This window comes from Onychostoma macrolepis, chromosome 06 (genome assembly GCF_012432095.1).
Source record: "Onychostoma macrolepis isolate SWU-2019 chromosome 06, ASM1243209v1, whole genome shotgun sequence".
Classification (NCBI taxonomy): domain Eukaryota; kingdom Metazoa; phylum Chordata; class Actinopteri; order Cypriniformes; family Cyprinidae; genus Onychostoma; species Onychostoma macrolepis.
In genome coordinates, this window is record NC_081160.1 from 18,860,945 (window position 1) to 18,873,615 (window position 12,671).

A 12,671-nucleotide genomic window follows, 5' to 3' on the forward strand; every position below is an offset into this window, starting at 1 on the left:
GCACATCAGCATATTAGAATGATTTCTGAAGGATCGTGACAGAAGACTAGAGTAATGACTGGTAAAAATTCAACTTTTCCTTCTCAGGAATAAATTACATTTCAAATACAAAACGGTTATTTTATATTATAAAAATATTTAACAATATTAGTGTATTTTATTGAATTTTTGATCAAATAAATGCAGCCTTTTTGAGCATAAAATATTTTTTTTCAAAAACATTTAGAAATTCCAAAAATTTGATCATAAGTGTGTGTGTGTGTGTGTGTATATATACATAGTACATGCATATATACATACATACATGCATACATACATATAATTTTTTTCAGGTGTTGTAGTTACCTGTGTGTATTGCTGAGTGTATTGGTGAGTGTATTCTGCAGGAGTGGTCTCTGAGCTGTATTGACTGGGTGGGTGGGTGGCAGGTGGCAAGACTGCGCTGTATGTCCCAGTGTGTGCCTGCACAGTCTGAGGTTTACTGTTGCAGGGTGCTGCAGGAGAAACACATACATGATGTAAATCAGGGCCTGCTCAGGGACACCCATTTAGAACATCTCTCATACACTCTTTATCATCTCTGCTGGTGTGGGCTGTAGCCAATCTGGCTGTGGCCTCAAGCAGGGAGAGACAAGAGTCAGACAGTCGTACACTGTAAACATTATCGTTGAAATAGAGAGCTGACAGAGATGAGATACATTCCAAGGTCTGGCAGAAGTGAGTCATCTTCAGTGTGTGCTGTTCTGATTGTGCACGTACCTTGTAGTACCACTCCAGGAAGCACACTAGCCAGGTTTAGATATGGGTTGGAAGGCAACTTCACTTCTTTCGGGGGGTCTCCCAACAGAGATGTCTGACAACTGGACTGACTCTGTAGACAGAGATAAAGGAAGTGTGTGTGTGTGTGTGAGAGAGAGACAACACAATATACTACAGTATTTCAGCATATAGACCACACAGTAAGACTGAAATCTCCCCTACTTCTACAGACATGAACATACAGCTATAAAGATAAGATGAAATATCTTTGCAATATATTTAACTTATGCATTGTGATGTATTTTTAGTGAAACTGACCATTTAGCATTGATCAATGTAGAGTGGGAGCAAATATAAGCTGCTTTGCTCTTTTCCATACATCAGAAATATATGGTGTTTCACATTGTCAAGTATTTAAAAAATGGGGGGAAAATACATTATAGCTACATGAGCTACATTCCAAGTCTTTAGAAACCATACGGTTCCTCTGTCCATTTTCATGGTATGGAAAAAAGCAGCTCACACATTCTTCTAAACATCTTCTTTTTCTTTCTCCACAGACATTTCTCCTTTTAAAGCATCTTTGGTTTATCTTTCACAGATTTCACAAATAAACAGCAATCCAAGAGCAAGGATGCCATGGAAAAGTACTGGCACAGAGTCTGGCATTCATTTCCAATACAGTCACACAGAAGACAGAGTTCTCCATTAGCCTGTGCAGGGTAATGCAGTAAGTAATCAGAGCCTGCAGCACTAGTGGTCTGTCATTAGGACTCAGAACTCTGTCAGAGTCTGTACAGAACTCTACTAGGCGTCTGAGTGCTTGTGTCTGAATAAAGACACCTCCACAGAACAGTGGAAATGGAGTTCCAGGAGGTCGACAGAAGCACTTCAGACAGAATCATAAGTATAAGCGAGTGTGTACTTTTCTGTTTGGTGTTCAAAGTGTAAAAAAAGGCTGGTACTGTTATAACAATAATAAGTATATATTGTGTAGTATGTATATTTCAGAATATGTTTACATTATAAAAACATAAAAAATATAATATTTTAAAAAGTCTGAGGTCAGTAAGAATGTTTTTGAAAGCTCACCAATGCCGTTTATTCGTTAAAAACACAGTAAAAACAGTAATATTGTGAAATATTATTACAATTTAATTCTGTTATTGAATTAAAACTGTTTAACGGTGTCACATGATCCTTAAAAAAATCATTCTAATGTGCTGATTTAGTGTTCAGTTAACATTTCTTATTATTATCAATGTTAACAATAGTTTTGCTGCTTAATATTTGGTGGAAATCCTGATACCTTTAAGGAGATTTAAGGATTCTTTGGTTAATAGGAAGTTTAAACGGACAACATTTATTTTGAAATATAAATTAAATACATTTAACTTTAAAATAAATTTATAATAACTTTAAAATGAATATGAATTATAAATACTCATCGTTCCAAACCCATAAGATCTTCGTTCATCTTCGGAACACAAATTAAGATATTTTTGATGAAATCCGAGAGCTCTCTGACCCTCCATAGATGACAACGCAACTACCACATTCAAGGCCAAAAAGTATTCTCGTAGCTTCATAAAATTACAGAAAGCTCTCGGATTTCTTCAAAAATATCTTCATTTGTGTTCCGAAGGTCTTACGGGTATGGAATGTCATGAATGTGAGTAATTAATGATAGAATTTGGATTTTTGGGTGAACTATCCCTTTAAGAGTTGGCCTGAGCTTGGCAGCCCCTGATCAGTATATGTTGTCACTGTATGGAAAAGAGCAGCATAAACATTCATCAAGGTTTTTTCTGTTGTGTTCTTTAGAAGAGAGAAAGTCGACAAATGTGAGTAAATGATGACAAAATCAAGTCTGAGTGAATTATTCCTTTAAAACTGAAGCTCTGAAATGTCTCATTTTTGCCTTGAGGTAAGAAATCAGAAAAACAAAAAATGAAAACCAGGCTTACTGTAACGGAAGTATTAGTCTGCAAGCTTGAACTGTGGTGGTTGGCTGGAGCTTTGTGTGTTGTACTCCCCAGCAAAGGTCCCAGACTTGGTGCGTTAATTCCAGGCAGGAAGTTTTGCAGTTGTGTTTGGGAGCTTACAGAGCCTCCTGTGGTTCCTGGAGGTGCAGGCTGTTTCTCTGGAGCCAGGCATGTCACAGTGACTCTGTCATTCTGCTCTGCAATGGAACTCGCGTGTGAACGTCCAGGTACATGTGACACCATTCCAGCCCCAGAGTTTCCACCCTGGGACGTGACCGGAGAAGAGTCTTGGCCCAGCTCTACGAACCAGAGAACTTTGTTAAACTACTGCAGTAAAAAAGCTTCCATTCTCAATTCATATAGTAAACCATAGTTTAGTATTTCAATTTCTACCTCACTGTAACACCTGCATGGCACTGATATTCAAATAGAAATGACCCTGCACAAAGGCATACTCTTCAAAGGTCTTCAATGCTTTGATGAATGCCAATACCAGACTTTGCACACACAAACAGACACACGTCTGTATAGAAGTACAAAGGAAGAAATACTGATTGAAGCGGCTGCCTCAAACTGCTTATAATGGGCCTTTCAAACAGTTTGAGTATTTGCATTGCAAATGTCTTTCCCTGCAGTAGCGAATGCGACCTCTGGACCAGGCCTGAGGTTTGCGAGCTTGACCGCCCAACCAGAAGCTCACCTGTGGGAGAATCTCCCAGCAACCCCTTCCCCAGAGGAACCGGTGCTTGAGTTCGAAGACCCAGAACTTTTTGCAGGAGCAGCCGGGAAGGGTCCCCTAAAAGACCCGGGACCTGAAGGGAAATGAAAGAGTGATGAAGGACAAAAGAGAGCAGACAGGCTATAATAGGGACATATGGCGAGTGAAAGATGAAGTACACACAGATGAGATTATAACTACAAAAATACATACAAATGCATAAAATAAGATTTATGTGTGTGTTATTATTGCATGAATTCCTTTGTTTTTTCACTTACATTTTCCTGTGGATGGCATTATTATTCTTTAACCGGAACCGAAAAATTTGCATTAAAAATGCCAGTTAGATGTATGATTCTAATACTGCTATATAAAATAAATAATGCATTCCTGAACAAAAGCTGCAGTTTTCTCATTATTTACAACAGAATTTAATGCAGACCAATAATGTCTTCGCAAAAAAGAACTTTGAACACAATTTCAGGCTGTTGTTGAATACCATGCAGGTAAGTGAACTGTGGTGATGTATTTCTTTGTTATGGGTACGTTTGAGACACGTGAACAACACACACACACACACAGACCCTCACATTAGTGAGCTGCTTGTCTTTGATCTGTAAGAGCTGTTGTTGGGCCATCTGCATGTGAAGAAGATTCTGAAGAACAAGACCGTTTCCTAGGATGGCGCTCTGCATGAGAGAAAGAGAGATTGTTAAACATGCTTCATTATTCTTTTCTATTTATCTGTGAGGCAGCAGCCTATTCTGAAACACATTTCCTTCTAAAGTGTTCATTCTCGCTGTACTACAGCCTTTTTTATCCTTTAATGCAGCTTCTACTTTATTTCTCTCGGGTGTTTCTTTAACTATGAGCACCTTTGGCTTTGTGAACTTTTCCAAATTAAGCTCCCTTAAAGGGTTAGTTCACCCAAAAATGAAAATTCTGTCATTAATTACTCACCCTCATGTCGTTCCAAACCTGTAAGACCTCCGTTCATCTTCGGAACACAAATTAAGATATTTTTAATGGAATCTGAGAGCTCTCAGACCCTCCATAGACAGCAAGGGTCCTTACACGATTAAGGTCCAGAAACATAGCAAGGAGATCGGTAAAATAATCCATGTGACATCAGGGGTTCAACCGTAATTTTGCGAAGCAACGAGAATACTTTTTGTGCGCAAAAGAAAAAAAATAAAATAATGACTTCATTCAAATTCGTCTCCTCCATGTTTGAGTGAAAACAACGTATCTGTGTGGCCCGGAGGTCTTACGAGTTTGGAACAGCATGAGGGTGAGTAATTAATGACAGAGTTTTCATTTTTGTGTGAACTATCCCTTTAAAGGGATAGTTCATCCGAAAATGAAAATTCTGCCATCATTTACTCACTCTCTACTTGTTCCAAACCTGTAAAAGTTTCTTTCTTTTGCTGAACATATTTTGAGAAAATGATGGTAATCAAATAATCATGGTAATCATGATAGCCATTGACTTCCATAGTATTTTTTTTCATGCTATGGAAATCAGTGGTTACCGTCAACTGTTTGGTTACCAATATTCTTAAAAATATCTTCTTTTGTGTTCAACAGCTCAAAGAAATTCATAAAGGTTTGGAACAACTTGAGGGTGAGTAAACGATGACAGAATTTTCATTTTTGGTTGAACTATCCCTTGAAGTCAGGCTTGTGAGTGACAGAAAGAGAAAATGAGTACCTGCTGTGCTTTTCCTAACTGTAGCAGCGCTGCAGTCAATGGTGGACGCAGGAAGGGGAGATTGTGAGGTTGACCAAACTTTCCTGATGGGGAACCATTAGATAAAGAAAATTAGAGGCAAACAGTACAGTAAATAATGTGAAAAGAAACAAGTCCTCAAGATAAGAGAGATGGACAGCAGAAATGATGTAGTCGATATTGGTGGCCTATGATTTTCGTCATTTCTAAATTCCTGCTTCAGCACTAACGGCAAGTTGCTCCGGAATAGGTAGAGAAGTTTAACATTTAATCATGTGCTATATTTAGTGTTGTAATTGTGTGTTCTCTTTAAGCTCCGGCCTCCACTTCTTCCTCAGCTCATTTATTCTCCCACCCAATGAAAAGTTCATTTTAATATATGATTAGGCTTTCATCAAGAGAAAAATCTGCTCAGAATCTACAGCGCTGGTGATCACCGTTACACAGTGAACACACACACACACATGCAGAAGTATGAGAGATATTTCATCTCAGAATCTACAATCCTCGCAGGACACATTTTTGGTTCTGTCTGGAAAAGTACTTAAACGTGTTATTCATGAATATTCTATAAATTATTGGCCTAATGAGTAAAGAGATATTTAAGACAGGCACAGAGAGAGAGCGTTACCTCCTCGTTTGGCGGTAGGGTAGGGTCGCATAAGGACCTGGAGAGCAGCAGGATTGGTCATACTGTTGAGGAACTGGGCCAGATTGGGTTCAGGCAGTAAACCTTTCTTATTGCTCAACATCTAAAGGATCACACACACGACAAAGAAACAAAACATTAATTCATTCATTGATTAAAAATAAAAACATATCCAAACAAATATTATAAAGAACACAGAATTTTCTTAATCTTTTTTTTTTTTTGTCAGTTAAAAAAAAAATCTAAACATAAATAAAAAATGTATTTAAATAATTTACTGAGGAATCAAAACTGCATACATTAAGAAATATCTTATTCTTAATCATCTTTTTTTTTCTGCAAGCTTTTCAATATAATGAAAGTGAATGGTAACTGTCATAAAAAAGCATTGCATACAACTTGTGTATTATATCTCAATTCAAAGTAATTTCATGGAAACAGACTCAAGTTTTTATTCATATCTTTAGTAAATCTTTACATCTATCCCAGATCTCTTGGAGTGTAGTATAATATATTTTTTTCATGATACATTTCTGTAGCTTTTGCCTCATCTTTGAAGCTTGAAAGCTTCAGTCCCTATTCATTGTTTCTTTTTTCATGCTTCACATCAGATAGTAAGACTTACCCTCCTTTTCTACTCAAAAAGCATAAACCTCACATAAGTTAGTTAGATATATGTTTTAAATATGAAAACATTTAGAAATTTAATTGGGGTTAAAAAAAAGTAAACTTAAGTTGTTAAACTTTTTTTTTTTTTAGAAGATATATCTTCTATATATCTATATATTTCACGTCAAGTAAATAAAATGATGTTTACTAAATAATTGTTCAGAATGTTTACAATTTAAATATAAAACCACTTTAACTTGTAAAAACAAGACAAAACAGATTAACCCTCTAAAGCCTCACATAAAAATATATATTTTTTTAAATTCTAGTGCACTAAGCATACACATGCAATTTGTTGCAATTGCTAAAATATGGCCAAAATGTATTTTTTTTTTATTTAATTCTGTTAGCTTATAATGTAAATCAGTAAGATCTGCCAATAATATGTCTCAGTAAGGTGATATTTAAATGCTTTGTTTTCATATCCAAGCTGTAGTTTTTATTGTGGGGGGAGGGGGCAAATATATAATGCAATGCAAAACAGCAATTTAGGAATTATACTTAAGGGCCTTTTATTTGCTAAAAAAAGTATAAAAGGTCAATCAGATGCTAGAAAACATCTATTAGATTGTGTACAAGAGTTTTTTAAGCAAAATTTGATCATGCTGCTAATTTAGAGGCCTTAGAAATTTGCATATCGAATGTGATACAGTAGGCTTCATAGGGTTAAGTTTTTTTTTGCAGAGCTTCCTTGATGTCTTGTCAAATGTTTTCTGGGATGTTTATGTCCCAGCGGTGAGTGAGCATGTGTGAGTGTGTGTATTTGTTGGCATGGGGGAGATGCTTGCAGACATGCGGAACCCCTGATTAGATCTCTGATGTCTGCTAGAGGTGTGGATCCATCCCAACCACACTCCCAACTCCATCTGCTGACTACTACTCCCCCACCCACACAGACATCTCCACTTGTGCACATACGCACATTGTGCTGCTTTCATACTGGAATGGGTGAAGCCAAGGATGTAACCTCATATTCAGGAATGAGGGGACATAGACGTAATAATTTAAGAATCAGGGGAACGTGGTGGTGGTGATGGCCCTGAGTGAAGCAGTAGATGGGTGGAGTATTTGGGGAGAGGGACCGGAGAGACAATTGGCCTGTTTCTTCATGAGAATGACAAAAACAGGGCCGTGTCCCATCATGCCCCCTGCCCACAGCTTCAGATATGGATTAGCAGAGAGCTCTGCTCCTGATGTGTGCTCCCAAAGCTTTAGCTACATAAGCTACAGCTGAGAAACTTTATTGATCATTTACTAACTCAAAGCATAGTACGTTTTAGAGGTATATAATGTGAAGTAAAATAAAATAAGGGATGCACTGATACAGATACTAACGTATCATCACGTGTCATTTGGATTACCACTAAATCATGCATGTAAGTAAAAACATTAAATGCTATGTGAAATGTTCTGTGTAATAAGTGGTTCCCAGCATCATTACAGGAAAATGTCAAGTGATTACTGTACCGCAGCACTGGAGAAGCTCTAAAGGTTCTGCATTTAAATGAAAAATAGGACACATTGATAAAATGAAATGAAAGTAACAGAAGCTTGTAATACATTTTAATTAAGAATGAAAATGACTAGGAAATATCTACTAAACAAATTTGGTAAGTAATATGATTTTTTTTTAAATGTTGGTTTCTCTACCCAAATGCAATGAAAATACATGCATTAATATTAGCATGTACTAAAAATAAAAGTACAGGTATACTACACTTTCTAAAAAAAATGGCACATGAAAAATGTCAAATGTAATAAATAATTAAATAAATCTATTTTACAATTTTATTGTAGTTATAGTTTTAAAATGACATTTTATGAATATAACTAATATTTATAATCTTGATTATAGATTATAATCTATAATCTAATATATAGTAAATTTATCATATAATAAATTAATTATAAATTATATAAATATATTAATAATAATATATAAATTATTTTAAATGATTTAACAATGTTTAAACATGAATAAAGCTGACTTTAATGTCACTTTAATGTGAAAAGTAAAATAAATGTATTGAATCTACATATATTAAAAATGTTTTCCTAATAACATAACATCTTTGTTTAAATCAATTTGACTTTCAATTCTATTAGTTTTTTTCCTTGTTAGTTTCCACTTCATTTTCTTTATTAAATAAATTCCAAGTGCTCAATCAATCACTGTAAACTTGGCACGAATTTGATTTTACTTACACATCATTAGGCAACAACTAAACTTAAGTTTCCAATTTTATTGGGGTGATTTTTTCCCCCTATCTATGATTAGAACCCTAAACAAACTCTATTTGTATTTACGTTCATGTGACAATAACTGAGGCGCAGCATTGAAAATGACTGATTAAATGAACCAGTATGTATATATCTTTGGACGTTATGCTTATGAGCTCCCAGAGTACTAACCAGTGAAGAAGACACGTGCAGACACCTGCTAGTCCCCAAGCAGTGCTAAAATTACATGCCTACACTCACACGCAAGCGCAACGGTCCGTCAGACCGAGGGGAAAGCTTGTGCCCTCACTCCTGTGGAGGAGTGGGTAGGCGTGTCTCAGATACAGACAGAGTGGCTCGGAGGGGTGGACTTCCTGAGAAATGTCAGCTTGCATTTGCTCTATTTGGCTTGATACTTTTTGTTGGAAAAAGGGGAAGTAAGAGAGAGAGAGAGAGAGAGAGGGAGGAGAGGCAAAAGAGAGCAAGAGGAGTGGAGACATAAAGCACTGTATTAAAGACCCCATGAAATCAAAATTGCACATTTGTGGCTTTCGGTTCAGGTCTGTCAGCTTTGAGGTCTTATATGCTCTTGTTCTCCTAAAAGTTGACAAAATTACCAATAAGCAGGGCTGAAGAGTAATGAAATACATGTAATGGCGTTACGTATTTAAAATACAAAATATGAGTAACTGTATTTCGTTATAATTACATTTTAAATAGGTGGTAATCAAATTACAGTTACATCCGAAAAGTATTTTAGATTACCAAAGTGATTACTTTGAATTTTAATGTCATTTCTTAATTCAATATTTATGTAAACAGTTTGGGTTTATTAACCAACAAGGCAACTGATTCTCCGTTGAAAAAAAAAAAAAAAACTGCGTGCAGCAGCCTGTTCATTTAGCAACTCATAGTGAGTGCATACGCTCATCACGACACATAAATGGACAACACAACAGAAAGCCATTCGCGTAATGCATTTCTCTAGTGGAAATACAAAGACTATTAAATAAATCTGAAAAAGATAACGTAACATCTCAGTGCAGTGCAATGCCTACCTGCAACAAAACTTCTATCAGCATCGGAGGATACAACGTCTAATCTGAAAAAGCATCTTGAGGGAAGTTGTTATTGATCTTTTAAAAATTTTATCCAGTAACTCGTTTTTCTATTTTCTCATATTTTGAGTGTTGAATCATTACGTTTAATATTTCTAAGAATTTAATTGAAAAACACACCGAATTCTCCTAGATTTCATACTTTGCATTCAGTTAACAGATCCATATGAATCATGCATGAAATAAAAGTTTATAAAGTCAAACGATAGCTTTGTGTCTTTTTTCATTCTAAATGTTCTAGAATAGATCTTTGGCGTGGTAATGCGAGTTCATGATTCGATTCGTGCACAGATGATTCTTTTGAGTCAATCTTTTAAATGAATAATTTCTTTTGTTTAATGAAACCAGTGTGAATAGTTCACATTAAACTGGATAGATCTGGGGTATGTTTCCCAAAAGCATCGTTAGCGAACTGTGGTTGTTAAATTACATTGAACTATAACGACATTACTTGCGACCGTAGTTGCTTTGGGAAACGAGCCCTGTCAATTTTGACTCAGCGATCGCTTCTCCATAGAGAGGATTATGAAGTAATCACTTAAAGTTTGGTGCATTCATTAAACAAATCTATTGTATAACTGTGCCAGGCTACTTTTATGATATGGATTCGTTTTGAAGCTTGGAATGCAGCATGAAACAGCAAGGAATCCCCCATTCATTGTATTAAAATTGAATTTATATTGATTGGTAGATTTAAATGACAACTTTTTTTGTTGTTGTTGTTCATAGAAATGCTGTGGAAAACTGATGTTGTTACAAAATGCAAAGAGAAAACATAAAAACAAGACATTGCGCTCTTTCGTTTTTACTGAATGTGCATTGGTTTCTATGGTAATGCCGTTGCTTTGTTATGACTATGCTAAAAACAACAGTAACAGCAATACAGTTTGCAATACAGATGTTGTCTTACCGTCGCGGTTGCGCTGTAATATTAAAAAATATTTTTTCGCCGTAGTCGAAAAAAATAGTTGAAATTAGCTTAAGTTTAAAACATAATCAACACAGATTAAATGAAAGACTAATGGTAGAATCTTATAGTGATGGAATTAAATGGTATATACCATAAAACGCAACATTTAACTACATAAACTCTCACATTGTAACGACTATGGCAAAGCAGCTGTTCCCTCTCGAGCTTTCACGAGACATCACAGAGAATTTCTCCGTTATGGGAACTCCTCCCCTTCCAACCTTTCCTGAAGTCCTATTAGCTCACGCCAGTCCAAATGACTGGCCAATTGTCGCGAAGCATGCAATCGCATGCAAATACTGACGAGCTCGAGAGGCAGTATAAATGCGGTGCCCGCGACAATTACATCAGAATCTTCTCCTTCACTTTGCTGAACAACCTAGATTATGGCTTATGGCTACTACAACTCACAGTTGAGGTTCGCTCATCAGAGGGCGGTGCCTGTAGGGCCGCTTCTCTGCAGCGTTCAGGTGAGTATGACATTTTTCTTCAGATGAGTCCGTCTGCCCTCTATCAGTGGTGGACCTTTAGGACTCTGGTGATGAGCTCATGCCGACTAAATGTCCGCATTCCTCTCACCCATCGAACCAGCAGGACAGGACATCAGCCCGGCTTCTCACGTCCCCCTTCCATGGTGGAGCGGAGAGCCAAGTGCAGATACCGGAGATAAGGGTGTCCATGTTGCCGCAGATGCCGCGCGGCCCACTGTGAAAGCATGCAGCCCCCGCCTCAGAGCGGAGTTCTGCCGTGTGCAAAACACAATCGCTTGGCTCCCCACTCATTCACATGATACCAGCCTCATCAGCGGCTGCCGTGTTTGGGAGACACTGCTCTCTTATTCACACGATACCAACCCCCAACAGCGGTCTGCCGTGTATAGAGGACACCCTCTCATTCGCATGATACCAGTCCCACATCAGCGGCTGCCGTGTTTGGGAAGACACTGGTCTCTTATTCACACAGTACCAGCCCCACATCAGCGGCTGCCGTGTGTAGAGGGCTCGCTCTCTCACTCATTCAAGGCGATATGGAGCCCCCGCTTCAGTGCGGCGACCTGCTATGAAGCGCTTCAGCGCTCACCCACTAGCTAACGGTAAAGCGGCCCCCGCCTTAGAGCGGCAGTGAGTCACATTATGCCACCTGATGATCACCTGATGCCTCTGCGCAGAAAAGCGCGCGAAGGCGAGGAGTCACCTGATGCCCCTGAGCAGAAAAACGCGCAAAGGCGAGGAGTCACATGATGCCCCGGTGTGCATCCTATCAGCCTTCCAGATTTCGCTGGACTATTAGGTCAGTTGTTCAAGCCCCTACGAAGTGTTGTTCAACTAGGTCGTATAGCATAGTCACAGTCTGTAGTGACAAGTGCAGATGCTGCTGCAGCTCTGCACAGGGATCGGGCGCCGCTCGCCCCTCCACCCACACCGGTTAAAGAGCAGCAGACCACAAGATCAAGGTCTTCTTTAGCGCATGGCTCATCGCAATGCAGGGTCGCCAGGCCCGTGAGCGCTGCTGCCTCTCGCCAGGACGGATGTGCGGGAAAAGTGTAAGAGACCCGGGAAGACGCGCCACGGCCAGCGGGGGAGCCCGCAGGCTGTCTCAAATTGTTCAAATTGGTGTGATAGTGTATGTTCATCAAAATGCATACATTTGCGCAAAAGAGCTCTTTCCTCCTCACTCAGAACGGTACAGAGCCGCTGCCCACATGGGTTATAGCCGCGCAGCACTCGCCGGCGCATCCATCGACCGAACCGCTGAAACCGCTATGTCAGTTCCTGAGCGTGTGAAAAACTATTCCGAGAATCTTGCACTGGTTACTCGGTGTGATGGAGCGGGGGTACGCCCTTAAATTCAGAT

The 12,671-nt window shown here is 38.4% G+C and overlaps 1 protein-coding gene across 2 annotated transcripts in view; it reads right to left on the minus strand.

The window, feature by feature from the left end:
• The window catches only part of raver2 (ribonucleoprotein, PTB-binding 2), an 83,027-nt gene that overhangs the window by 13,921 nt on the left and 56,435 nt on the right, over positions 1–12,671 (minus strand). For both annotated transcript variants that reach the window (XM_058779056.1, XM_058779055.1), the window contains exons 5-11: positions 5,823–5,943; positions 5,174–5,256; positions 4,053–4,151; positions 3,445–3,556; positions 2,727–3,043; positions 760–871; positions 346–494 (exon numbers count right to left, since the gene is read on the minus strand). In XM_058779056.1, coding sequence (XP_058635039.1) covers positions 346–494; positions 760–871; positions 2,727–3,043; positions 3,445–3,556; positions 4,053–4,151; positions 5,174–5,256; positions 5,823–5,943 — 993 coding nt within the window. The remainder of the gene's footprint in view (positions 1–345; positions 495–759; positions 872–2,726; positions 3,044–3,444; positions 3,557–4,052; positions 4,152–5,173; positions 5,257–5,822; positions 5,944–12,671) is intronic.